Raw genomic sequence first — 24,255 nt, forward strand, 5'->3', positions numbered from 1 at the left:
ACAATTCCGCCGGCTTCAAACTGATCTCTTATCTGACATGAGAATGTGTTTTTCAAATCTGAAACAAAACAGAAACCGTTTGATAACAATCTATCCAAGAGTGGTTGTGTTGACCAAGGCCCTTTTGTCTTGTTTACAAACGTACGTGTCCTACTTTTCTCGGGGGGTTGTCCGACACATTCCAGAAAGTTTGCTGTGCACTTACAGTTTGTTGTCCCGTCCCAGAATCGGCGCTAATCCGACCCGCAACTGGGGATGAGCGTGGGGTTTAATGAGGTAACAAACGATGGCAGCTTGTATGAATGAAGGAGTTGTTACCGGAGGTGCTGGACTCGGGGGGGTCGACAGCAGGAAAACGCTTCCTCTCATGAATAGTCATCGGGGCCACACGTCATCCCCGTGAATTCTAATCAGGCTTACATGCACAGTTTTTCCTGCTCATTAATATTCATGAGTTAGTGAGGGTCTCCTTTGGGGTTCAACGTCTGTCGGCCCGAAGGAACGCAGATAATTGGACTGGTCTGGAGCGCCTTCACATGTTGATTATTTTCATCTTCAGCGGGAGTCAGGACAGGAAACATCACCTGCAAGCCTCCGAGGCTCACATCCTAGCTAGCTAGCCCTTGTGGACAGTGTACAGTGTAAAAAAAACTAAATGCACACCACAAAAATTCCCAAGCAAACGCAAAAAAATATGTGATGGGTAAAATTATGTCGAAATGGAAGTCAGTTTTACAATAATATTTACAGGCTTCTGCTAGAAAGGAATAAAAAAAATGTCAGGAAGAGATCACTTTATTTGGGGTTAGGGGAAAAGCACCCCCAACAGAAGGTAGAATGTGATTGGTTCATTTTAAACGCAGTTATGAGGGTGTGCGCACTTGTGCAACCACATTATTTCAGCTATTTTACTTTCCCTCTACAAAAAACTGTTGAATTGTAAAGGTTTGGATTAGCTTGCTCTCATTTTTCATTTCATAACGGCATTTTAATTGGGGTGTGTAGACTTTTTATATCTCACCAAATCTGTTGGTTTGCGTTACGCCATGCCTCTGCTCACTTTATTTTTTTTCCAGCCCATGAATTTCTAAGTTTTCAACCTTGTCTGACCTCACCTTTCTGTTTACAACTTTTTGTAAACTTTTTGTGTGTGTTGAGAAAACTAACGAGCCTATTTGAACAAAGGAAGGAATATAAAACGCCGATGTCTGTTTTCAATAAAGCTCAACTCAGCTTTCACTTATCGAGCACTTTAAAAACAACCACAGCTGCATACCAAGCACTGTCGTAAAAGTACAAATCGGAAATATAAAATACAGTTTGAATTAATAGCATAAAACTATTCAAGACAAGAAAACGCTACAACAATATAACCTGAATTTTTTCTTTAACGTTCAACCAAAGTCAAGAATAATCAGAAAAATTAATACTCATGTCAAGTAATGTGCCTGTAAAGTTTGTTTACAAGTTGTCACTTATCTTTTGAGACATTCCACTCATTCTGTGGCGGCAAGAACTTTGTGCTTTTGGGCTGCTGTCAACTTGATGTGAGCTTCGTTTGCGTTTACACTTGCCTGAAATGCTTAGAGGCTCTTAGATGTGCAAACATTCGAAAAAGTCCACACACAACAAAAATGTTAGATATTTTTTGGTTTTGGAAAGAAAAAAAAAAAAATTGAGCTGTTAATATACATGGAAACAATTCATTGAAATATAAAATCTTTCTGGATGAAAATGAGAAGCAATAGCTGATTATAATGCAGTTGCAAAAGTGCGCACACCCTCTTCGAATTGTCCATACACGGATTTGATCAATCACATTCAAACTCATGGTCAAAAAAATTGAGCCCGATTGATCGACCCCGAATAAAGAGCAGATGTTTTTTTTTTTTTTGTTGCATCTTGCAGAAGTGAGCATCCCCAAAAATCTGCTGGATGCCATTAATAACATGTAGAATGCTATAAAATGATTTCCAAAGAATTGGATGGAGCAAGCTATCCATCAGGAAGCGGAGACATTTTTAAAAAGTAGTGATGTTACTAATGACTGGAAGGTTTGCTGGAAATGGAAAAATCATTAAAGGAGCTGCAGGAATTTCTGGCAAGTACAGGTTGTGTCCATTATGAAACAACAATCTCCCTTATTTTTCATATTTGTGGGAAGGCGAACTTTTTCTTGCAAAGTATACTGTATTGTATTATACGAAGCACAGCTTTAGTCAAGTAGATGGAAGTAGGATGGAATGTTGTTGTGATAAGTTCCAAAGACAAGCCCATTTTTGCCAGAGAGCCAAAGACAAAGAATTTAACAACCCCCCCCCACCCCAAAAAAAAAAAAATCATGCAAAATAAGCTTCACCAGAAGAAAGTTTTTTTTTAATGGCCCAGTCTGAGCTCGGACTGAATGTTTTATGATGTTTATCGTTTTATATGTCTGATTTTGACTTTATGTAAAGCACTTTGCATGCAGCTGCGGTGTTTTTCAAGTGCTGTATAAATGAGTTGTTGTCAAAGCTGCTTCAGTGTGTGTGCAAGTAGCTTATTGAACTTGAACTTATGCAAATAAAATTTGGCTGTTGGTCAGCGTGAGCTTAAGTGAGACTCCATTTTGGTCTCTCACTATACCAAATGCGCTCAGACAACCAGTTGGATGATCTAGTCTGCCTTTTTCCAGAAGTTATGTTTTTTTATCATTATTTTTATTCATATTTTATTATTTATATATATATATATTTTTATTGTGTATATTTTTATATGTTTATATTTATATTTTTAATTATTGTTTTATTATTATTTATTATTATTATTTTATTATTATTATTACTATTAATAATACTATTTATATATTATCAGAAAAATAATTCAAGATGAAGGCCTGAATCCACTGCTTTATTTATTTATTTATTTATTTATTTATTTATTGGTATTTTATCCAAACGGACACTTCATTCCAATTTATTAATTCAAATGTGTTTGTTATTCGACTTGACTTGTTGTCTGCTGAACCTGTGGCACATTCCATTCCTTCCGGACACCTGCAAATATTTTCAGCTTACTGAGGAGAACTGATTGCGCTGACGCACAACATCCTTCCTCTCTCCGCATGAACTAGTCCTTCCGTTCCATCCTCGTTTTGTATGCGTGGAATCTCCTCCAGAATGAGCACGTGCGAGCCGCTCTCGTGGCGGTTTACGTCTTGATGCCGTGCCACGTTTGCGCTTGCAATCATGCTGTGATTGGACCAGGACTGTTCTGATTCCCTTGGTCTAAATAGCAAACCACTAATGGCTTTTTAAAGCAAAGACGAGCAGGTTGTACCATGTTCGGGCAAGCCGTAGGGGTGTTTTGTTCATGTTGCCAGGCTACAACCATTTAAATTCACATTGGGATAATATCAATAGCTTAAGAACACTTTTGTTATAAAGTACCCGAATGTTATTTCTTTCCTTTTCTTGGATTTTTAAACTGATGGGATTTGTTTTATGGTAGGGCCCGCCATTATGTGCTAAATTATTCAAGAAGGTGGAAAACTTTTAATCTTGTTTGATAGACTAGAACAGGGTGTACTTCTAAGTGGCCCCATGATTCATTTAAAAAAAAAAAAAAAGGGGGGGGGGGCGAGGGAGCTATTTCTGCATGCCTTTTTTTTCATATCTATCAAAATGTGACTAGAAAAAATTTAATATACATATTATTTAATATATATATATATAATATACAAATATAATTTATATATACAGGCGTACTAGCTTAGGAATTTTTCTACTTTATACTGCATTGACTCTTACTATGTGTGCTAATTCAACTCAGATTAGTTAATTAGATTAACTCGTTTTCAAATCAGACGAGTAAAAACTGGTCAAATATTTAAAAAAAAAAAAAAAAGAGATTAAAATTTGCAATTCTAGTAATGACACGAATTTGATGCACAATTTGTTTTCGCGGGCCACATAAAATGATGTGGCGGGCCGGATCTGGCCCCCGGGCCTTGAGTTTGACACCTGTGGGTTAGGGTGTCGACCCGAACTGTAAATTTTGCGATTTATTACGCTTGTGGCCTAGTCACCTGTCACACGAGTATGACGCATAAATCAAATCAAACCGTCGGTCTTGCGTGGTAGCTTTCTGGGATAACCGTAGCATGGTGTTAAAACACGTCTGTGCACTTGCTTGCCTCAACTTAGTGCAGCCTCATGATTTTACTGAGGTTCCTCCCACTAACATTCCTCACCTCCAAACACCGAGCAACGTCCATGAATTTTCTTGAGCCTTTGTCCTCGTTTGGGTCACGGGTGAGCTGGAGACTTTCCCAACTGTCTTTGGGCGAGAGAAGCTCCACTGTTCGCCAGGCAGTGCACCTATGGGCACTTTTGTCTTCAAAGAAGCTAATGTGAATGTTTTTTTAATATGGATGGAAACATAGAAACCCTAACCCTAACCCTAAACATGAATCTTCTAAATATTCAAAATGCCTTTCATCTGTTGACGGACAGCCACCAAAGAATTTTTATTTTTTAATTCAACAATATTTTCCCTAAACATGAATCTTCTAAATATTCAAAATGCCTTTCATCTGTTGACGGACAGCCACCAAAGAATTTTTATTTTTTAATTCAACAATATTTTTTTTTATTAAATTAGCACTGTATTGGTTTTAAACAAAATAAAATGTGATCAAACAATGAAACTTACTCAATTTAATAAGTGACACAATTAACTTTTTTTGACTTTTCCATACAATGAATATCTAATTACGGTTCTCAGGAAAAAATTTGGGTTTGTAAAAAAAAATTTAAATAAAATAAATTGTTTTGCTAGCTTCAAAAACAACTCAGGCCTGCAATAAAATCAATAAAATTGACATTTTGAGAAGGTCACTACGATAATTATAATGTGTGTGGTCTTAGCTAGCAGACCTCGCTAATTTGTTCACGTCAGACAGATATTTTATTTATTGCATGTTCTCCTCCTGAACTCTCCAAACTTGGACTTCAATTACTCCACCAGGACCATCACACACGTTGATGCTCTAGAGTCGGGGTGTCAAACAAATTTTTTTCGCGAGCCGCATTGTCGTCATAGCTTCTTTCGGAGGGCCATTATGACTGTCAACCCAAATAAATGTATGAGCACCTCATAAAAAAAATATATTATTAAAAGTGAAGACAATTTGCAATTCTAGTAATGACACACAAATTTGATGCACAATTTATTTCCGCGGGCCACATAAAATGACATGGCGGGCCGTATCTGGCCCCCGGGCCTTGAGTTTGACACCTGTGATACATCGGAATAGAACTTGACGTCTTTTGTTGTAATATAACAGATTTTAATCTCGAAGCTGGTGTAACACTTAACAGATTTTTGTTGGTGGTGATTTTTTCCAATGAAAAGGTGTGCCGTGAATCACGAAAGATTGGGAAACACTGCTCGAGAGGTCTGACACGTAACAACTTGGTTTGACGTGTGACATCATCAAGGATGATGATAGCTTTTAAGTGGCTTCAAAGTTAGCTCTTCTTGTTGCACGTGCCAACAACTTTAATGTTTTCTTTCAAACTTAATTGCCTTTCACATTAACATGATCAATGGCTTCATCCACATTGTCGCCCGAGGCTCTTCTGATGAAAACCGCAAACCATCCCAACATTCCAGTCAAGCTTTTTTGTAGAAGCATGTCTTAGTCACATGACCCAAGAACCTCAAACCACTCATTTAATTTAATAATAAGACATTTATTTTTTTGTAACAGTCACCATGACGAAAACATTGAAATGTTACTGCTTCAATCTAAATGAATCTAAGAAATTGAGCTAGTAAAAAGTGTATTAAAAAAAAAAAAAATTAAAAAAAACATCTTCAAGGCAGAGATGAAGATGGTGATGATCCACATGACAGTGTTTTTAGGCCTCTTATGACAACACTCAAATACAGACAGTACCTCTTTGGTTCCTTGAATGCAGTTTTAGAAAAATAACTTTTTTTAATTTGATGTCCCGTGTTGGCAGCTTCTCAGCTCCTCAGTGCAAATAATCGAATAACGGTGAATGGGAGGGGTTGCGAATGGGAGGGGCCAGAGAGGCGTGACCATGCCGAACGTTCCGCAGAGCAAGTCGAGCAAACGAGAGCGATAAAGCAATGCGTACGTTTCAAGTATTGCCGATAGTGATAGTTTGTCGCTGGCGTTCAGCTTGTCTGCTGTGTGCTCAATATGTTGCATAGCTTGTGTGGCACTTGTGTCTTGGACTGGTGAGGCGCCACCTAATGCTCACTGGAGGCATTTCAATCCGCAAGTGCTCTTAACCGTGTGAGGAGCTGAGCCTCAGCGTGAGTTTGTGATTTGAAAATTGGCTGTGAGGTCACAGAGGTCAACTCCCAGCGTACAACCATGCAAATACAGTGGTACCTTGACTTAGGAAACAATTTTAAAAAAATAGGAGTGCATTGTAAAAGATAAATATGAAATAATGGAGAATGTAAAAGAACTGGTTGTGTGAATTCAGCCAAAACATACATCATGTGGTATTTGTGTCTCCTTTAAGGGGCGTGGCCTTGTGAGTGACATCACAGGTTATACAGCTATTAATAATTATAGCAAAAAAATGTTGTATAATTGACGCTGAGGGAAAAAAAATAACCTGCCAATAAAAAAAATAGGGGTTGGCTCCCCTCCCAAAAAAAAAACATTTTAGTTGTTTGAAAAATAATTAATACAATTGATAAATACCATGAATAAATAATTACAGTAAGGCAATTTAAAACTTTAAAACCGCCCCTTTGACAATACAATTGTTCTAAAACAGCCATTTTGTATTTTTCAGGGCGCTCGTAAGTCAAGGTACCACTGCGCATGAACAAACATAAATATATATACAAGCTTATACGCAAGTGCACGTGAGAGCGTGCACTTCTCCAGACGCTCCACCTGGTTCCGAGCTCAAGCGCAGCCGCACTCCTCCACGATCATGTTGGGAACGTCTCGTTTGACAATGTTGTACTCGTCGTCGAAATACAGCATGGACATGGTGCTCAGCCTGGTCGGGATGCAGCAGGAGTTCATGGAACCCGGGCTCATCCCTCGCATGCGGTACTGGTTCACCACCGCCGTGTGGAAAGACGACGCCGACCCCGGGACGCCCGCCATGTAAGCGGGACACTTCCCTTCACAGTAGTTCCCGAAGTAACCGGACGGCGCGATGATCCAGTCGTTCCAGCCTATGAGTCGGAAGTCGATGTAGAACTGCTGGCGGCAGCACAGACCGCCGCTGCCGTCGCATTCCAGTCCTCGCTTCCGAATACGATGCTTGGCGTCCACCTGCCGGGCCTGCAGCACCAGAAAAGGCCGGTGCGACTCGTCGTTGCGGTTGAGGAGGACGGGCGCCACGCCCGCCGCCTCGCAGCCGTCGCAGCGCACGTCCAGGTTCTGCCGCCGGTCGCCTTGCTCGAACACCAAGCGCACGGCTTGGGTCAGCGTGAAGGTGTGCCAACCGCTTCGTTTCAGCTCCACGCACTTCTCCACCAGGTTCCACTTGCTGCTCAGGCCCGGTTCCTGGTAGTACACCTTCACCGTCACTTTCCGCCGTGAGCGCACCTCGACGGGCGGTGGGAGCAACTTGAAGTAGAGCCAGAGGGTGGCCTGTATCACATCCAGGTTCTGGTTGCCCTCATTGGAGATCAGGAAGAACAAACTGGACTTGGACATCACCAGATCATCTGCAACAAGTGGCACAACGAGAACTGATAAAATTAGGATGACATTTGACCTCAGAATTTGCAAATTGGGCTTTTCTTCTGTGTTGCTCATCTGGACTGATCCCCCCAGTGGCCAATTAGAATATTAAGAACAATTGTTTTGTCCTAGGTGTCAAAGTCCAGGCCTGGGGACCAGATGCGGGCCAACAAATCATTTTATGTGCCCCACTAAAGAAAAATTCGAGGCATTCTGACAGAAAAGCTATTCAAATTGAGGATTTTTTTTTCAGGTTAATTTAATCCAAGGGACCTGAAGCAAGGATTTTATTAACTATATATATTTAATATATATAAATATATATTTATATAAATTTAAAAAAAAATTAAAAAAATAATAAAATTTAAAAAATTAAAAATAATTAAAAACATAAAAAAAAAATAATAATAAAAATTAAAAAATATATATATATATATATATATATAAAATCAATTCACATTGTATAACAGCAATCATGTCTGAAAAGTGGATTCCCCCAGGCCCTTAATTCCAGTATTAAACACGCTAGCAGTGTTAATTAGCATGGCTTCTCTGTCATCCCTTTGTGAGAGGGATATTTGTCAGAACAGTATAGCTTTTTCTTGGCAGCGATGATTAGTGACTTAGGAGTAACGTGTTGAGCCACAGAAGCCAGCTGAAGCTTGTTGCTACTTGTAGCGCTGAGCTACTCAAGCCTCGACCTCTGCAAGTGTGTGGCCAGCCTAGCAAAACTTTTTGGGGACTCTCTCGGTGGTTGATTGTCAGTTTTGCAATTAAATTTGTTTAGTGTAGTGCAAAATTTTAAATTTGCATGGAAAACCGCATTTTTTGACCTTTGTTTTTCACAGTCTTAATAGCGGACACCATAACATCTGGTCAGCGACCAAAATAAATGATCATCTGCGGGCCAGAGCAAACATGCACAGTCGCCCACAGGTACAGTTTACATGTTGATTGACAAGTGAAGAAGATTAGAGCAATTATTCAAGAGTGAACTTTGTGAACTCTGAGCGGAGCCGATTGAGAGTGACACTGAGAACCCGAGATAATCATAAAGCTTCACACTTGGATGCGCATCTTAATGCACGCACATGCACACGTGCCAGTGATGTGGAGAGCAGACGTTTCTCAAGATGCTCAGAGGAAGTCAGTTTACTGGCTTGGTCCGTTCGGGCGCAACTGTAGCAATCAGCTGGAAGCGACTCAAAGCACTGATGCAACCATTCTTGGCGGAAACGTCTGAAGGCTGTCAAAGCTGACATCACGGCTCGCAATTATTTTTCAGGAGTGATTTAGGAGCGTCCAATTTTTTTTTCCAGCATGTGAACATAACATACGTTTCTGTCAGCAACAGGTGTCACATTTCTATTTACTTTCATATTATTATTTGGATGCCACGCATGCTTTGTAAAAAAATAAAAATAATTGGAAAATTTTAAAATTTCAAGGCAACAAATGAATAGAATTTTAAGTTTTGCTGTTTTGAAAATTCTTTCTTATATTTCACATACAAAAAGACGTTTGTCGACCTAATTATTCCTTGTATTGCCCTCCAATATAAATATAAAAGTAAAAATAACTCAGCAAATTGCTTTGTGCAAGTTCCCCAATATTGGCCTCCAAGTTGAAGAACTACTGGAAAACGCACCTTTTTCCGCAAAGCTGATGATCTCCGAGCTCTCTTCCAGAACGTCATTGTTCATCGGATGCCCGTCCAAATTGGGGATCTCCACCCTGCCGTCCTCCCGCAGCTTCCCGGCGTGGAGCTTCCGCAGCGCCGTCACCATGGCGGCCTTCGGCACCGGGTGCGTGATGTTGGGCCGCTTCCTCATCTGCAATCTGCTCAAGATGTGCCTCTTGACCGCCTCCAACAAGTCCGCGTCCAGCCGGCCCGTTTCCGCGGACTCCTCCGGCTGAGCGACGCCGCAAGACGCGCAGCTATCCCGGGACGGAGCGTGCGCCTCACCCTCGCTCGTGGTACTGGGCGAAGCAGTGCTGAGGATGCAGAGGACGCAAGTCGAGAGCAGAGCCAATCGGAGTAGCCAACAAGTCATTTTCTGTTTGAGAATGAATAGAAGAACTTTGGTCCCGCTTTGGTCACACTTTAAGTCATCAAGTCCAAAGTGAAGTCCAGGGAACGCTCTGTTACATCACGCCAACACTTTGCCACTCAGCTCTAAAGATGAAGACGAGTCACGCTTCAAAAGGAAACCTAACCCGAACCCTTCAAAGTATCCCACAAAATGTGAATCCATTTGAAAAGTTGCGCCATTTCTTCAGAAGTTCCCAAGCACGGCTGCTGCTGCTGCTGCTGCTGCACTGTGGCTGAGGAAAGAGGAGGATGAGGACGAGGTGGACGAGGAGGAGGAGGTGTGCCAGCGAATGAGTCCATTCTGGCATCTGGGACCCACGACGCACCACACCACCAAGTCCTTCTTGACGCGGGTGGGAGTGGCCAGTAATTTGGTGGGTGGAGTTCGGGAAAAATTCTCAATGATTCCTCACGTTTCACTTGAACCTCTTTTTTTTTTTTATCTCACGTGAAACAAGACCCGGTGCACAAGTTCCTCGCATTTTTTTTTTTTTTACTCCTTATCAGAGGTGGAACAATGACTGACTTGACCCGTCTGTGTTGTCCTATCGTAAAGCCAAAAGTCATCCAACGAGTGTGATAATGCCGTGCAATATTAGTTTACTGCTTTTTCACGATTACATTTGTGGCATCTAATAATTATGCTATAGATTATTTCAAACCATGCTCTTCTCCCAGACACTTAAAAACTTGTCTTAAATAGTGTAATACAGGGTTCTCGTTTCCTCATTTTTACTAGACATTTCTTTTTTTAAAGAGAAGAAAGTGTAGTTTGAGAAGTGAAATTTGATCAACATATCTGATACTTGCATAATTCATCAGAAGTAGACCCTAAATTGAACTAGTGTGGTGCAACAGTGCCACCTTTTGGCGAGTGTATTGTTACTGCAACGCTAGCTACTTATTACCCCAATGATCACCCAAACCTTAAACTAATAGTGCTCTCAGTACAATTTCTCAATAAATGTAACATGTAAATCCTTGACCGTGATGCCTCAAAACTAACTAAAGACGAATGTTTATTGATAAGCAATATAACTACTATATCAATCTGCGTTTCCCTCGATAAAGTGTGAAAAATTAGTTTATTTTAAGAAGAGAAAACTCAATGAACACCTCAGTGCGTCACGCGACGTCATATCCTGTCAAAGTTCTTATCCTTTTCCAACGACAAAAAGATGTGTCACTCTGTGCACCGTTTCCAGATTTATAAAATAGAGAAAGGGAACCACTTTTCTTTAAAATATTATTACTTTGGGTGTAAAATTCCTAATAATGAAATGTAAGGCCGTGAACGCTGTGGCATGTTTATTAATTTACAGTCAACGCGAGTTACTCTCGCGGTAACGTTTTGAGCTGTCAAGAGTTAGTCCTCTTGTCGCTCTTCCTTCTTTGGCTGCTCCGGCCACAACACAAGGTGGGGCACAAAAAGTCGGCTGCTCGTCCAACTTGATTTTCTATCACTACGCTGTATGGCGGGTAACTTTGCAAACAAGTGAAAGAAGTACTAAGAGGTGAGTTTGCTGGTGTTTTTGTTACAGTTCACTACGTGTCTCGCTTTGCGGACAAAGTGTAATGTCGTTTGAACTCTACTGGTTCTCCCTGAGGGGAGAAAGCGCTATCTGCACCAGCATGTCACGTGAGCGTCACTGGTCTCGGCCAATCGTCTGTCTCGAGGGCGTACATTAAAAGGGTTAGATCCAATCAGAATCGAATTTTCATTTGAGGGCGGGAACCTGTAAAAACTATGTGGGGGCTTGTTGAAACTCGTTGATTGGCTGTCAGTTTACTCACAAACTTTGAATTGGTTCTGTTTGAGTAATCCCAACAATACTTTTTTTTTTTTTAATATACGTTCATTCATTCTGCCTCTTACCATTTTTTCACCGTGACTTATTTCAACTCGATTGCTGCTATTCAGTCTCGTTTCATGAACTGCAGATTTATATGGCGTTAGATTGACTGTATTATAATTTATCATTGTGTCATTAAATATCGCTGCCAGAGCCAATATTGTAGTTCATACACAAATTGTACGAATATTACTGGGACATAATTACATTATGTTCATTACTTATCAGTGCAATAGTTTTAAAAAAATACAGTGATCCCTCGCTACTTCGAGTTTCGTTTATCGCGGCTTCACTACATCGCAGATTTTTTTTTCCAAATTAAAAAAAACATTTAAAAGTCAAAATAAATCTTCTAAATTGAGGAAACGTGTGTCTAACCTTTAGGATAATGTAGGATTGCTCCAAATGTTTGTTTAAATTCCTTTAGAAGTCCGTTTACGCGAGTTAGCACGATCGCGAATTAGCATCTTTCCGCTAACTCGTTATCCTGCCCAGTACTTCTTCTTGCTGACCGTACTTCGCGGATTTCACTTATCGCGGGTGGTTTTTGGAACCAATTATCCACGATAAACGAGAGATTACTAAAAGACTCACTAAAAGATGAAGAACACATCTTAACCATTTTTTCTCTTTAATTCTTAACGCCAGAGAGAGACTAGAAGAGTCACAGAAACACAAAAATGGACATCAAATAAACCTGCATGGCCCAAAAACCTGTTGTTGCAATTCGGCCACTTAGAAAACAGAAAATGGTATTAACAATTGAACATTGTGTTGAAATGTACAATAGGTTAAATATAGTTAACCTGCAAAGACTTAAGTGTACTTCAAGTGCATCCTAAATTTAGACATTGACTCAATAAATCTTGATAAACAGTTCTCCGAATGGCTGTGTGATCGTTTGCACTGGTCTGTGCAGGTGTCGCTGTGAGGTGTCATGGCTTCGAGCAAAAACAAGAACCAGACGTCTCTGGCGCTCCACAAGGTGATCATGGTGGGCAGCGGCGGCGTTGGGAAATCCGCCCTCACGCTGCAATTCATGTATGACGAGGTAAGATTGCCACACTTCCGTTTCCCAGTTAGCCACGCTTGTGTTTTCCGTCTGTCACCACGGTGTTTTGCTTGCAGTTTGTGGAAGATTATGAGCCCACCAAGGCCGACAGCTACAGGAAGAAGGTGGTCCTAGACGGAGAGGATGTCCAGATTGACATTCTGGACACGGCGGGGCAGGAGGACTACGCCGCAATCAGGGACAACTACTTCCGCAGCGGAGAGGGATTCTTGCTGGTTTTTTCCATCACAGAATACGAGTCCTTTGTGTCCACAGCAGAGTTAAGGTGTGCTCAAATTTTCTTTACGATATGTTGAATATGCCCCCACTCGTCTAAACTCGGCATTCAGATTAATATTACGTTTGTGGAATATGAGTTAAGCAACAAAATGTATCTATTTTTAATCCATCTGAGGAGGCAGCCGTTTTGCCACCTGCTGAGGTACCGTATTTTCCGGACTATAAGGCGCACCGGACTATAAGGCGCACTTTCAATGAATGGCCCATTTTAAAAAGTTGTCCTTATATAAGGCGCACCAGACTATAAGGCGCACCATTAATGCATCGTGTCAGATTTTTAATCCAAATCAAATCATTCTCCATTTTATCTTTTTTATTTCAACTTCAGACGCAACAAATTACTTTATAATCACAAAATAATGATCCATAGTCTTTTTGATTCATGATTCATAGTCTTCAGCGGGCCACTTATGATTGATTTCATGACACAATGCGTCGGGCCAGTTTAACTGTAGGAATTTGGTCCATATATAAGGCGCACCGGACTATAAGGCGCACTGCCGGCTTTTGAGAAAATTTTAGGTGTTTAGGTGCGCCTTATAGTCCGGAAAATACGGTACACAAACGAGCAATTTTAATGGCTCCTTTCCATAGGGAACAGATTCTGCGTGTGAAGGAAGAGGAAAGCATTCCCATGCTGCTGGTGGGAAATAAGTCGGACCTGGAGGATCGGCGAAAAGTCACTGTAGAGGAGGTGATGGAAAAAGTCAACGAGTGGCGCGTTCAGTACGTGGAGACTTCGGCTAAGACAAGAGCCAACGTGGATAAGGTACGCACATAGGGTTGCAAAAGTTAGACACTCTGAGTGACTATTTTTAACCCAAAATAGTCAATAATTAATGAATTATTATATTCATATATATTATGAACTCGCCCATCCTAACTCACATACACTGATGGAGCTCATGTCGAGCACGCTCTCTGATCATCCTGGGTTTCTCTCAGGTGTTCTTCGACTTGATGCGGGAGGTGCGCATGAAGAAAATGGCCGAGGGCATGGACAAAAATGGGCCAAGTGGAAAGAAGAAGAAAAAGCGCTGCTGCATCCTTTAACGCGCTTACAGAGCAGGCGGAGAACACAAATGCTGCTGACGGACGACAATCACCCAGACAGCTCTTCTCAATCAGGGCCTAAAACGTGGCCACTTTTTGTCATCCGAACACAGATTGTGCTAAAACAGTCCAAAGTGTCAATTTACCTGTGGACATTTGCTTGCTTGGTTTCTGCGCCGTTTCACACCTTTTGATAATGAACATATTTTACATTCTCCCCACGCTTCAGCGGTCACCTTCTAAATATTACATAGATCACGCCGGGATCAATCTATGTGTTCACTACAGACACAACATGGGAAAAAACATGATTTGATAATAAAAGAACCTCACTTGTGTTTTGTATTTTGAAGCAGTTATCATTGTTCAGCCATGATGCTATTTTTTTTTTTTTTACTGCTATAATTCCCAGGTCGTTTGGATAAACAGCTATCTCATCATATGATACTAATTTTCCCCTTTCTGCTCTTCTTTTTGAAAATGATGGAGAGGGGATTAATGAATCCTCAACACCTATTTTGCTTGCCTGTTTCTTCTCTCAGTATAATAATATGACTTCAGTCCGCTTCTTCCTCGACAACCATGCAATATACTTTGTGTCTCATTCAAAAAAACAAAACAAAAAACAACAATATATACTACGTAGTACTCGTGGCATCCCAAAACGTTGTTTCCCGATACCAACACCAGGGGTCGCAGTTTCTCTATTAATACAGTGTGTCGCTTGAGAGGACTGGACTTTATTGTGACTGTCCAGTTAAGTCTACAAAACACACACTTACAAAGACACACTTCATTCTCGGAGAACGCGAATGTTCGAGGAGACACAGGGTGGGAGGAAGAAACGCGGCTTTGTAGAAATTTTACTGCTGGACTTTCTGGATGGACAACAAATGCCAGCATACACACAATAGACACTAAGGGGATTTTTGTCTGCTTTGTGTCATCCTCTATTTTCTAATAAAAGCTAAAAGTCAGCACATGCCAGCCACCTGCATGTGTGTGTTTAATGTGTGCGTGCAGAAAAGGTGAGCAACAGTGACATTTTATTCATCAGCAGGTTTATACTCTCCTCAGGCAAATTGTGAATGGGGGCATTGAATGGCATTTGATTCCATGCCAAGTGCATGGAAGTCAACTATGTGAACCACCAGAAAATCTATTGTAGACGCAGAAAGCGACCTACCAATTTACCAAATTCAAAGAGGCGTAACCGAGATGTGTGTAAGGGGCCACGTCCACAGAGAAAACTTCAAGGTACAACTTTGGTATGTTTTGCCAGAAAGAGGCGGGTCAATAAATATTATTATTATTTTATTATTATTATTTAACAGCGGCTGTCCCGTTTGTAAGTAAATAAAATCTTGCTTAAGTGAAGTGTGTAGGTCCTAATAAGGTGTAAGAAAATAAAAAATAAAAAAAATAAAGCATTTATTTAATATTTTCAACACAAATATCTCCATTTCTACTTAACTGCTTTTGCCCCTCTGGTGATATGACAACACTTTTACTCATGTTTGAAAGGATATGACGTAACACACGAATCCCAGTGGAAGTGGAAAAGTGGATGTTGTTGCTCGTCTCCAAGGAAGAAGACGTGATGAAGGCTGTCCGCTATTCCCCAATGAATATATCTAAGGATTGATGTTGGAATGGCCGTTTATGGAGCGCTGTAACACCGCGAGTTGGAGTTTTCCCAAGGCTGGGTGATGAGTCTAATACCTGTGAGTTGTGTTTTGAAATTACTCTACGCGATCTACATTCGGACGTTTATTTTGAAACGGGCAGGAAGTACATTGTGTTCAATAACGGTTGTTCCTCCTTCGTTTGTGCTGTGGATCCAGTCTACCGGGGATGGACCTCGGTGCACGGGACGGGACAGCGGCCGAACAGAACCCAACAAACCTGGCCAACTGATCGCTTTGAAGGAAACTGGAGTATTTTCTAGAAGCGCGTTCCCGAGACTGAGCTTCGGGTGGCGGAGGCAAACAAGACAAGGCTCGGGAGGAAGCAGGCGCGAACGAACCGCTCCGGGTAGGACCCACCAACCAGCTGTTCACGAACCAGATGTTTTGTGTCGGTAAAATATTAGCCGTGTTATTGTTCTCCCAAGTGACTTTATTTGGAGAACTCCCCCAAATTGGGAAGCCACAGCTAGCTATTTAGCTTTAGCAGGGGTCCAGCTAGCAGCTACCCTAGCCCGCTAGCAGCAAGGCCGTTGTGGAGTAATTGTCATGACTGCATGTGGCTCTGGAATCTTGTTTTGAACTCTATAAATCGGTACCAATGTCCTCCTCTTTTCCTCCTCTGGCAGTCGAGACATGGAGAAGTCCTGCTCAGGCTGCTGCACATCTGTCAGCGCCCCCGAGTCAGGAGCCGGGAGACGGCGGGGACGGCAGTAGCTACGGCACTGCTCAGTGGCTGTGAGTACCATCGTGGTCATGATGATTAGGAATAGGAGACATGTTGATATAATTTGTATCTGATTTTTCAGTTGTTCAGCAAACGTCCCACCCCTCTGGCTGAAGTCCACATCAGCGATGAATTACCAGCAGCATCTCGCCAATTCGGCCGCCATCCGGTCCGAGATCCAGAGGTTCGAGTCCGTCCATCCCAACATCTACTCCATCTACGAGCTGCTGGAGCGAGTGGACGAGCCCTTGCTTCAGACACAGATCCGGGAGCATGTCATCGCCATTGAAGGTAGGGTTTGCTCCAATGTTTTTAAAAAAGCTGATTCGGAATTTTTTGGATGAACGCTTTTGGAAGTCGGGTTGCTTCGTGGGATGTTCTGGCCATGTGAGGAGCTAGGGATGTTTGTTATGAAAGGTTCTGTAGTTGCTCTTGCATAGTGAAGGACATGATGTTGAAAGGGAAAGGAGATTTACGGGAAATTTTGAACCATGAAGCCACCCACCCATTGGTTTAACTTCACATGGGAGGTCATTATGGATCTGCTGTACAGTGCATCTTCTAACGTCCAATCTCAGTTGATTTCATCAGTTCAGTGGAGCTCACATTTTCTGCAAATACTGCCGCAGTTGTTTGGAGCGACATGCAGATGTCCTGTGAGTCATGTCCATGTCCTGATTGGTCTTCCTCATTTCTGCACAAGGACCATTAGTCGGCGTTAAACACTGCTTCGTTTGTTGTCTTCCATAATCGTTGAGTGAGCGTAAGGGAAAAAATCGTCTTTGCAATGTTGGAAGTCGATTACGTAACGTACTGGCTGAAATATCTGCACCTTTTGTGCGTAATGCAGTTTCAACCCCACCCCCATGCAGATTAGGGCCAAGCGCAGACATTCAATTCCCCTCTCCGTTAAGTGCTTGTGTACTTTCTGCACATCATCATCTGGTGCCCTGCAGGCCCATCTCTGCGCATAAAGCCGAGGATGTGCTCGGCGGAATCGTGACGTGAGGATTCTAACGGCCGTCAAATCGCAATGGCGGCAGGAACATGTCGATGGGCATTTTAAATCCAGTTTTGTCACTTGTGAAGTCATCAAACCCGGTAGCATGTAGTTAAACCTGTAGGTTAAACCTAGGTCAGAGGTCACTCACTCTTGTTACCAACTGATAGCGAGTCAAAGAGAGTCGGGATTAGCGGCAAACACCACTTTTCCTTTTCCTTAATCCGCCCGCCAGACGCTCGTTGCCAAGCGGAGCTTCACACGAGACGCGAGATTATGCATGTTGATGTGTTTACTGCTGCTGCGTGTTTGTTGTTTTAGCAACATGCTAACGTACTTGAAAGCTTGGCGGTGCCGCCGAGGGTCCCCCACCGTCCAATCCGTGTCGTTCCAGACACCCCCGCTGAGTCTTGAGCCTTTGTCTCTTAAATGGTGGTGTTCTTTAAGATGACAAATCCCCTGACCCCCTTCCAAAGATGAGGGGCCTAAGCTTAACTGACATTTTCCTTTCTTTCGATCCTCTTGTTTTGCGTGACAATGAACGACGACGTCCCGCCTCCAGACGTCCACCGTTGACAGGTGGTGGCGTCTACACTTGAAGGAATTCCGATTGGTTGAAGTCGACGGTATTTTAATGGACGTTGACTAGTTGCTGATGAATGATGGCATTTCTATATGGACGTGATAGATTTTTGGAAGCTACCCATCAGACTTTGCCTATATCGCTCGTTATAGTGAAACCGGATGAAATGAATTGTCCGAAATATTCCGCAGTAATCTTGTAGTTTGGAGCGGTGGGCCAGTATTTACTGCAACTCAAATTGTAATAATATCAGACATTTTGGAGTAATAGACATTTCAGTAACAAAAAAAAAGAATGAAAACTTGGTCTGTCACAATCAAATATTTTTTTTAGAATCGATTATTCTATTGATTTATCGCATCGATTAATCGAATACATTGTATTTACGTCAAAAAACTAATTTTCCCCAATTATTTTTTATTTGCTACTGCAAATAATTGAGTAAATATATTCTATTATATATATTATAATTTAAAAAAAATAGTGATTAAAAAACAACTAAACAACGGCTAAGCAATATCACACAATAAATCAAACAATATAAATTATTCCTTTATTTTACTTGCTTTATCTTGCCAGTAGCATCTGTCTTCTCTTCTGATGGTCAAACAGAACGGCGCCGCAGCGCCGATGTCGCTCAGGCGTCCACCTGATCCGCGATGGATCATCTATCATGTTTTCAGGATAAATTAAACAAACGGAAGCGAAAGGTCAAACGGAAGCCTCAAAAAGCTCTTCGGCTCATAAGCTGACGCTGTAACCATAGAAGCGCCTAATGGCCTCAATCAGCACATTTGAACGGGCAGCGCGAGCGTCACTCGGCAAGACCAAACAAAAACAAACAAGCCGATTAGTATCTCGATGACCGCCCGCGTGTCCTTTTCAGACGCAACTGTCCAAAGCGGGACATCGCCACGTCCGAAGAACACTTTCGCACGGCTGTTGCGACTCGGCACGTTCGGTTAATTGAGTCTTAAGCGTTCAACTTCACACTCGACTTTTGCCGTCCTGACGGTTCTATGCGTCATGTTGGCAGCTGCAGTTGTTCTCCAAACGCTCCCCTACCAAAAGGAAGCACCGGACACCGACCCAAACAATAGCAGAGGCTAGTCCCACACGGATCGCACGCGGGTATTAAAATAGACTTCCTGTCCTCGGCGCAACAATGCTCCCGTATCTTCCTGTGACGGCGGCGACTTGTTAAAAAAGCTCCGATACTACGACGCGGATACCAGCTTGACGTAAATGTAATCTGCCCTCCCTCAGGCGATTTTAACTGCTCGTCCAATATTCTAATATTGCTTATAATATAATATTTAAACAGTTTTGCCAAAAAGAAATGCAAACATAGCTCTTGATGTCCACCAGTGTTGTAATGTTTCGATATTTTTGCACTACAAAATCAGACATTTGTCCTTTGCAAGAAAATCATTTTCTATGGTTGAATTGACCATCATTTGTTCACTCCTTTTTTTTTAAGAGCCACTGAAGGCACTATAGGGGATAACCAGCACTCACTTCACATTCCAAGGACACGACAAAATAGCCAACTCACTATATGGCGCTCTGTATTTTTGATAATCTGTCATCCGATCCCTGGAGCCACGCCTCCAAGAAGCAAGTATTGTGGAGGGAACGGAAAAGGCTGAAAAAATGTGGAAAGACGAGGTTTCCCTCGGATTGCGAAAAGACACAAGCAGTTTGAATTAAATATGAACAGAAGAACATGAGCCCCAGGTGGTGTCTCTAACTTGAGAACCTGAAATTTGTTCTCTTGGGTCACTGCACAAGTATTTTGTGTATTTTGTGTCGGTCTTATTTTACTTATTTCATTTAAAATGGTTCAGTGATGTGTGTCTTTATTCCAATGTTTACACTCCAAACATGCCACACTGCAGTCTATGGCTCCCAACCCTTACTGACATTTTTTTTTTTTCTTTTTCTCCTTTTCATTGTGGTCACTGTGCCCTCGTTCGTCCACATGTATTTGCTTCGAGACGTGTTTATTTTTAGGAAGCGTTCTTTTATATCCAGCAACGACATCTTGTGGCGATAGTTCAGGCGAGGTGCACTACTGGATGATGCTCAGCAGGGGGCAGCAGTTAGTAACGTTTGCTGCATGAGAATGCGCTGGTGTTTCGGAGTGATACAATTTTTATTTATATAGCACGTTGAGATGTTGCTTTTAACCTGAAGCTGAATAGAACAATAATTATAAACTTCTGAGGATGAGTTGTGTCCTGTAAATTGCAGAATATTCTAGTTTCAAAGTGATAAGGTCAAATGTTCCAAAGATCTTCTCTGGGTGAGAAGCAAGTACACCAACAAATGTATGTGTGAATGTAATAATCGGTGGAAATGATGTCAGCTTCATGCTTGTTGGATTTTTTTTTTTTTTAAATGAAGCAACTGAAAAGAGAATTGTAATAACCTACAAGCAAGGCAGTGAACTCTGTGGGGGGTTTCTGGTGGTGAGCTCAGAGAAGATGTGGGCCGCAAATGTAGGTCATACACATTACTAATGTATTTGTCGTATTTGCGCTTTTGTTGTTGCTCGCTCCGATCTCGGAGAGCATCTGCAACTCCAGATCAGCTGTGAAACGCCAACTACAATTTTACCTCAAAGATTTCATGAAGCCTCCGCGGAGCAGAGGATGCTAATGAAGGTCGACAGTTACATGTGACAGAAATTCTCTTGGAGCAGTTACCACCCAAAGCCGGGCGGCTGGTTACCATGGCAATTTCCCCGCGTCTAAACCGGTTGGGCGATGGGCTTGATTTTCTTCTTCTATGCAAATTGACGGTTGCTAATGTGGAAATGTGATTCTTCCTCTCAATGAGTTTTTTTTTTTGTTTTGTTTTGATGGCACTGGTGTTGATGAGCTTCTTCCTGGCAGCAATAGATACTCCCCAACGTGCCCTCCCCCTCTTCCCATCGCTGACTGACTGACCCAGTTTTACTGTCTCTAGGGGGTGTGGCAATATGGGGGGGGAGGGAGATGATGTACCTCCTGCCGATGCAACCTTTCAGGTGTGCGTGTATTTCACAAGGTTCACGGCATCCCAGTTTGAAGTTGCACCTTGAAGGTGACCTTGCAGATGGAACGTATCAGCGGGTCTGATTTTGACATGGTGACTTTGTGCTTCACCACAGAGATTAGAGAACTTCACAAGGAGTGAGATGACTCACCTGCTCCAACTCTGACCTCTTCAGCAAGGGTTATTTTTGTTATTCTATATTCTCCGATTAAAAAAAAATGGCTGAAGTGCTGTCATTTTACAAACAGTTAAGATCAATGCAAAAAGAAAACAATAAGTTTAATTTTTTTTCTTGTACATGTCCCTCAACTCTGACAAATTAGTAATTCATTCAGTCGCTCAGTTGCAAGGCTGGTCCGGGCGTTGCTGACAAACTTCACTGACAGCAGAGAGAATACCGCCCCCTTTCGGCACAAAGTAAAACCCCAAATGGATTTCAGGCAGACGGACTGGGGCGAAAGAGCAACTCGGTCAGCCTCAGCAGGAAAGAAAATGACTCGAGGAAATTGTAAAAAATCGCTCATGCTATTTTATTTTATTTTTAATGGAAAGTGCTTATTTGCGGGGAGGGAGTCAAAGATCGCAAATTCTAGCTCGCTGATCACGCTGCGCGTAAAATCCAGCCCATGTTTTCGCTTCGCCGCTGCGTGCGAGCAGCGTGCGCGCCTGCCCGAGTGCGTGCGTGCGCGCGCGCACAGCTGAACGCAATGGAGGCGACAGCATCGGGATTGTTGTGAAGGGTTTTGACGATGGCCCTCGTCTTGAGATGAAGCTTATTTGAATGAGAATGACGGCCGAGCGGAGGTGAAAGGCGCAGCGGGGGATGCACGCGCACGGTGGCAACCAGACGCGTTCGCACCGGGGAATACGTTGAGCTTCTACTTTTGGAATTGCGCGGCAGTGACAGCGCGACACTCAACGAAGGAAGGTGGAGCTGCGAGCTGCTGTAGGCGAGGACACCTGCACGCTGGGTTTTTTCTTCTTCTTCTTCCTCCTCCCTTTTTTGGGGAAGTGTTTGCGCAGCCAACGGAACTCTATGGGGATGAAGGCGGAATGTATTTCCTGTCCTCTTTTTTGCGCCTTTGGATGACCGGAAAGTCACTCAATAATGCTCCATCAACTAGTTTAACGTGTTGAGGAAATGATCGTTTCACCATGTGAGTTGAGTTTCATGGAGACTTTTTTCGAAGATGTGCTGAGTTTCTGAGGCAGGACTTGGCAATTCGGCCATGTTCCTCCTGGATGGGAACTGTACTGAAGGGATGGAGAGAGGGACGGCTCAGAGGAAGACAGTGTACCGCATCTCCCTCACGCTGGTGAAGAAGGAGACATTGGAGGATGGACAAGATGCGTCGGACAAGCCAAAAGTGGGGAAGGTGAGGGCCTTCAGGCACCAAGCTTCACTGGAGGCCCCGCGCAGTGGCCTGCTAGAACAAGTGGAAGAAGTGGAGGATGAATCTGACGATTTGTCATCGCAAAGCAGCATGAGGAACTTCAGGACGTATAGCACCGGCCAGCTGGAGCTGGGGAGGCTTAAACTGGCTCGCAAGCAGCAGCTTCAAATGACAAAGAAAAAAAACGCCGCGTCCATGAGTTGGCAGGAATCTCCACCCAGACTTGAGGAGAACATTTGTGCTAGGACAGACTCTCCTGGGAATGTGGTGAGTAGCGGCGTGATGAAGATGAAGAAACTCTTCAAGTCAAAGAGTTTGGAGAAGAGCCCTGAGTCATTAGACCACGGCGGGACGACGCCACACCTAAACGGAACGTCACCTCCAAACGGGACACCCGAGACGCCACCTCAGCGGGAACCCGCTGGCCTGCTGCGCCGCAGCTTCAGCTTCCGACACTGGACAGGCAGCGAGCGGCCACGTTTGCAAGCGCTAATGAAGGACAAACAGCAAAACAGTTCTGCTCGCACAGATCTGGAACCGGCAAGCCCGAAGGTCACCCAAGATGGCGAGTTCCAGAGCCCCGCCGCCCGCCCTCGCCTGGGCACCATGGAAAAAAGCCGAACGCTGGAAGTCGGTGCCATCCTGAACAAGACGGACCCCGTGTTTGACCTCAGCTGCTGGGAGAGCGCGCACGGCGGGAAGAATCGCACGCTGGACAACAGTGACCTCCAGGTTCTGGCCGCGCACAAAGACGGGGCGGCGCTTCGGAGAGGAGGACGTTCCGGTGAGAGGAGGCTGCTACGCTTCTTCAGCGGCATCTTCTCCCGCAGGGACGGGACCGGTACCTGGACGCCGGTGGGGAGCCCCGGCGCCGTCCGTTCCCTCCGGCACAGAACCACTCCTCTGCAATCCAGCACGGAGAGTGTGAATGGAAGCCCAGGCGGTAAACAAGCATTTTGTTTGTGTGTGTGTTTGGGGGGGGGGGGGGGGGGGGTGTGTTTGTTTAGGACAGGAGGGTGATGTTTGGTTGAAGCCGCCCCGTTGTTTGCCTTTCATTACTTGGAGCTACACGGAGTTCATATCTCAAGTGCAAACACGGGACGGCTCAGGTCGAAGAGGACCCCGTCCGTCCGTGCACGTGAGGAGGTGACAACGTTGAGATAACCAGCATTTTCCAGACACAAGTGGAAATAAACTGAAATAGCAAAAATGAGGTCATAAGGGAAGAGGAAGAGCCCCGAGATGGGGGACGCTTTGCATTCGAAGCCATGTTTGGGCATCTTGAGAAAGTCAAAGCTGCCAACCTTTTCGTACGGGTGTTAACTTTTGCGGGAAGTTGGCGAGATAAAAAGTTGCTTTCTTCACTCGGATCGTTCCGAAGTAGAATTCCAAGAAGCCTTCTGTCTGCCAAATGGCGAGCAGAAAACATTGCTGGTGACAGGAAGCAGCTCGCCATGTGGTGTTGATTTTCACTGTGTGTGTGCTTCGAGTCACACGGTTCCCATCTTTTGCTCTCGAGTGGCGGCACGCGTGTCATATTAGATCCGCCAATGACTTCGTAGAATAGGATGCCGTAGAAAATATTAGAAAAATGTTTGTCATTCAATCACTGAGCGACAGTGGAAAGAATTGCTCCCATGCAGCTGGAAAAACAGGCTCCACAAATATTTTTTTTTGTTGAGTAGGTTTATTATTAGCCGTAGTGACCTAAAAAAAAAAAAAAATTCATCGATATACGTGTTCAGGTGT

At 43.2% G+C, this 24,255-nt stretch overlaps 3 protein-coding genes across 9 annotated transcripts in view; 2 read left to right on the forward strand and 1 right to left on the reverse strand.

Annotated features, from left to right (window-relative positions):
• Window positions 1–5,714: 5,714 nt before the first annotated feature.
• On the reverse strand, window positions 5,715–10,144 carry LOC125989492 (inhibin beta B chain). Its single transcript, XM_049755940.2, has 2 exons — window positions 9,378–10,144; window positions 5,715–7,713 (listed from the first exon to the last, which is right to left on the reverse strand). The coding sequence occupies exons 1-2, from the start codon at window positions 9,781–9,783 to the stop codon at window positions 6,938–6,940; spliced, it is 1,182 nt and encodes a 393-aa protein (XP_049611897.1). The 5' UTR covers window positions 9,784–10,144; the 3' UTR covers window positions 5,715–6,937.
• A 1,037-nt stretch (window positions 10,145–11,181) lies between these two features.
• Window positions 11,182–14,423, forward strand: LOC125989494 (ras-related protein O-RAL). The gene is made up of 5 exons (XM_049755942.1): window positions 11,182–11,335; window positions 12,594–12,725; window positions 12,803–13,011; window positions 13,620–13,794; window positions 13,971–14,423. Exons 2-5 carry the CDS (start codon window positions 12,612–12,614, stop codon window positions 14,076–14,078), a joined length of 606 nt encoding a protein of 201 aa, XP_049611899.1. The 5' UTR covers window positions 11,182–11,335; window positions 12,594–12,611; the 3' UTR covers window positions 14,079–14,423.
• Window positions 14,424–15,636: 1,213 nt separating this feature from the next.
• Window positions 15,637–24,255, forward strand: part of agap1 (ArfGAP with GTPase domain, ankyrin repeat and PH domain 1) — a 40,994-nt gene continuing 32,375 nt past the window's right edge. For 2 of the 7 annotated variants that reach the window (XM_049755935.2, XM_049755936.1), the window contains exons 1-4: window positions 15,638–15,802; window positions 15,923–16,112; window positions 16,393–16,501; window positions 16,573–16,781. In XM_049755935.2, coding sequence (XP_049611892.1) covers window positions 15,788–15,802; window positions 15,923–16,112; window positions 16,393–16,501; window positions 16,573–16,781 — 523 coding nt within the window. In that variant the 5' untranslated portion in view covers window positions 15,638–15,787. Of the gene's footprint in view, window positions 15,803–15,922; window positions 16,113–16,392; window positions 16,502–16,572; window positions 16,782–21,789; window positions 23,450–24,255 lie in introns of those variants that run through there. The other 5 variants (XM_049755930.2, XM_049755932.2, XM_049755931.2 and 2 more) reach the window with 3 other exon arrangements.

Source organism: Syngnathus scovelli, chromosome 2 (genome assembly GCF_024217435.2).
Source record: "Syngnathus scovelli strain Florida chromosome 2, RoL_Ssco_1.2, whole genome shotgun sequence".
Taxonomy (NCBI): Eukaryota; Metazoa; Chordata; class Actinopteri; order Syngnathiformes; family Syngnathidae; genus Syngnathus; species Syngnathus scovelli.

What these genes read in the sequence shown, in the direction of transcription:
- LOC125989494 (XM_049755942.1), top strand. Translation starts at nt 12,612, where the DNA reads ATGGCTTCGAGCAAAAACAAGAACCAGACGTCTCTGGCGCTCCACAAG. An exon ending in TGCAATTCATGTATGACGAG is followed by an intron (nt 12,726 to 12,802) that starts GTAAGATTGCCA and finishes TTTTGCTTGCAG; the next exon opens with TTTGTGGAAGATTATGAGCC. An exon ending in CAAGAGCCAACGTGGATAAG is followed by an intron (nt 13,795 to 13,970) that starts GTACGCACATAG and finishes GGTTTCTCTCAG; the next exon opens with GTGTTCTTCGACTTGATGCG.
- LOC125989492 (XM_049755940.2), bottom strand. Translation starts at nt 9,783, where the DNA reads ATGACTTGTTGGCTACTCCGATTGGCTCTGCTCTCGACTTGCGTCCTC. An exon ending in CATCAGCTTTGCGGAAAAAG is followed by an intron (nt 7,714 to 9,377) that starts GTGCGTTTTCCA and finishes CACTTGTTGCAG; the next exon opens with ATGATCTGGTGATGTCCAAG.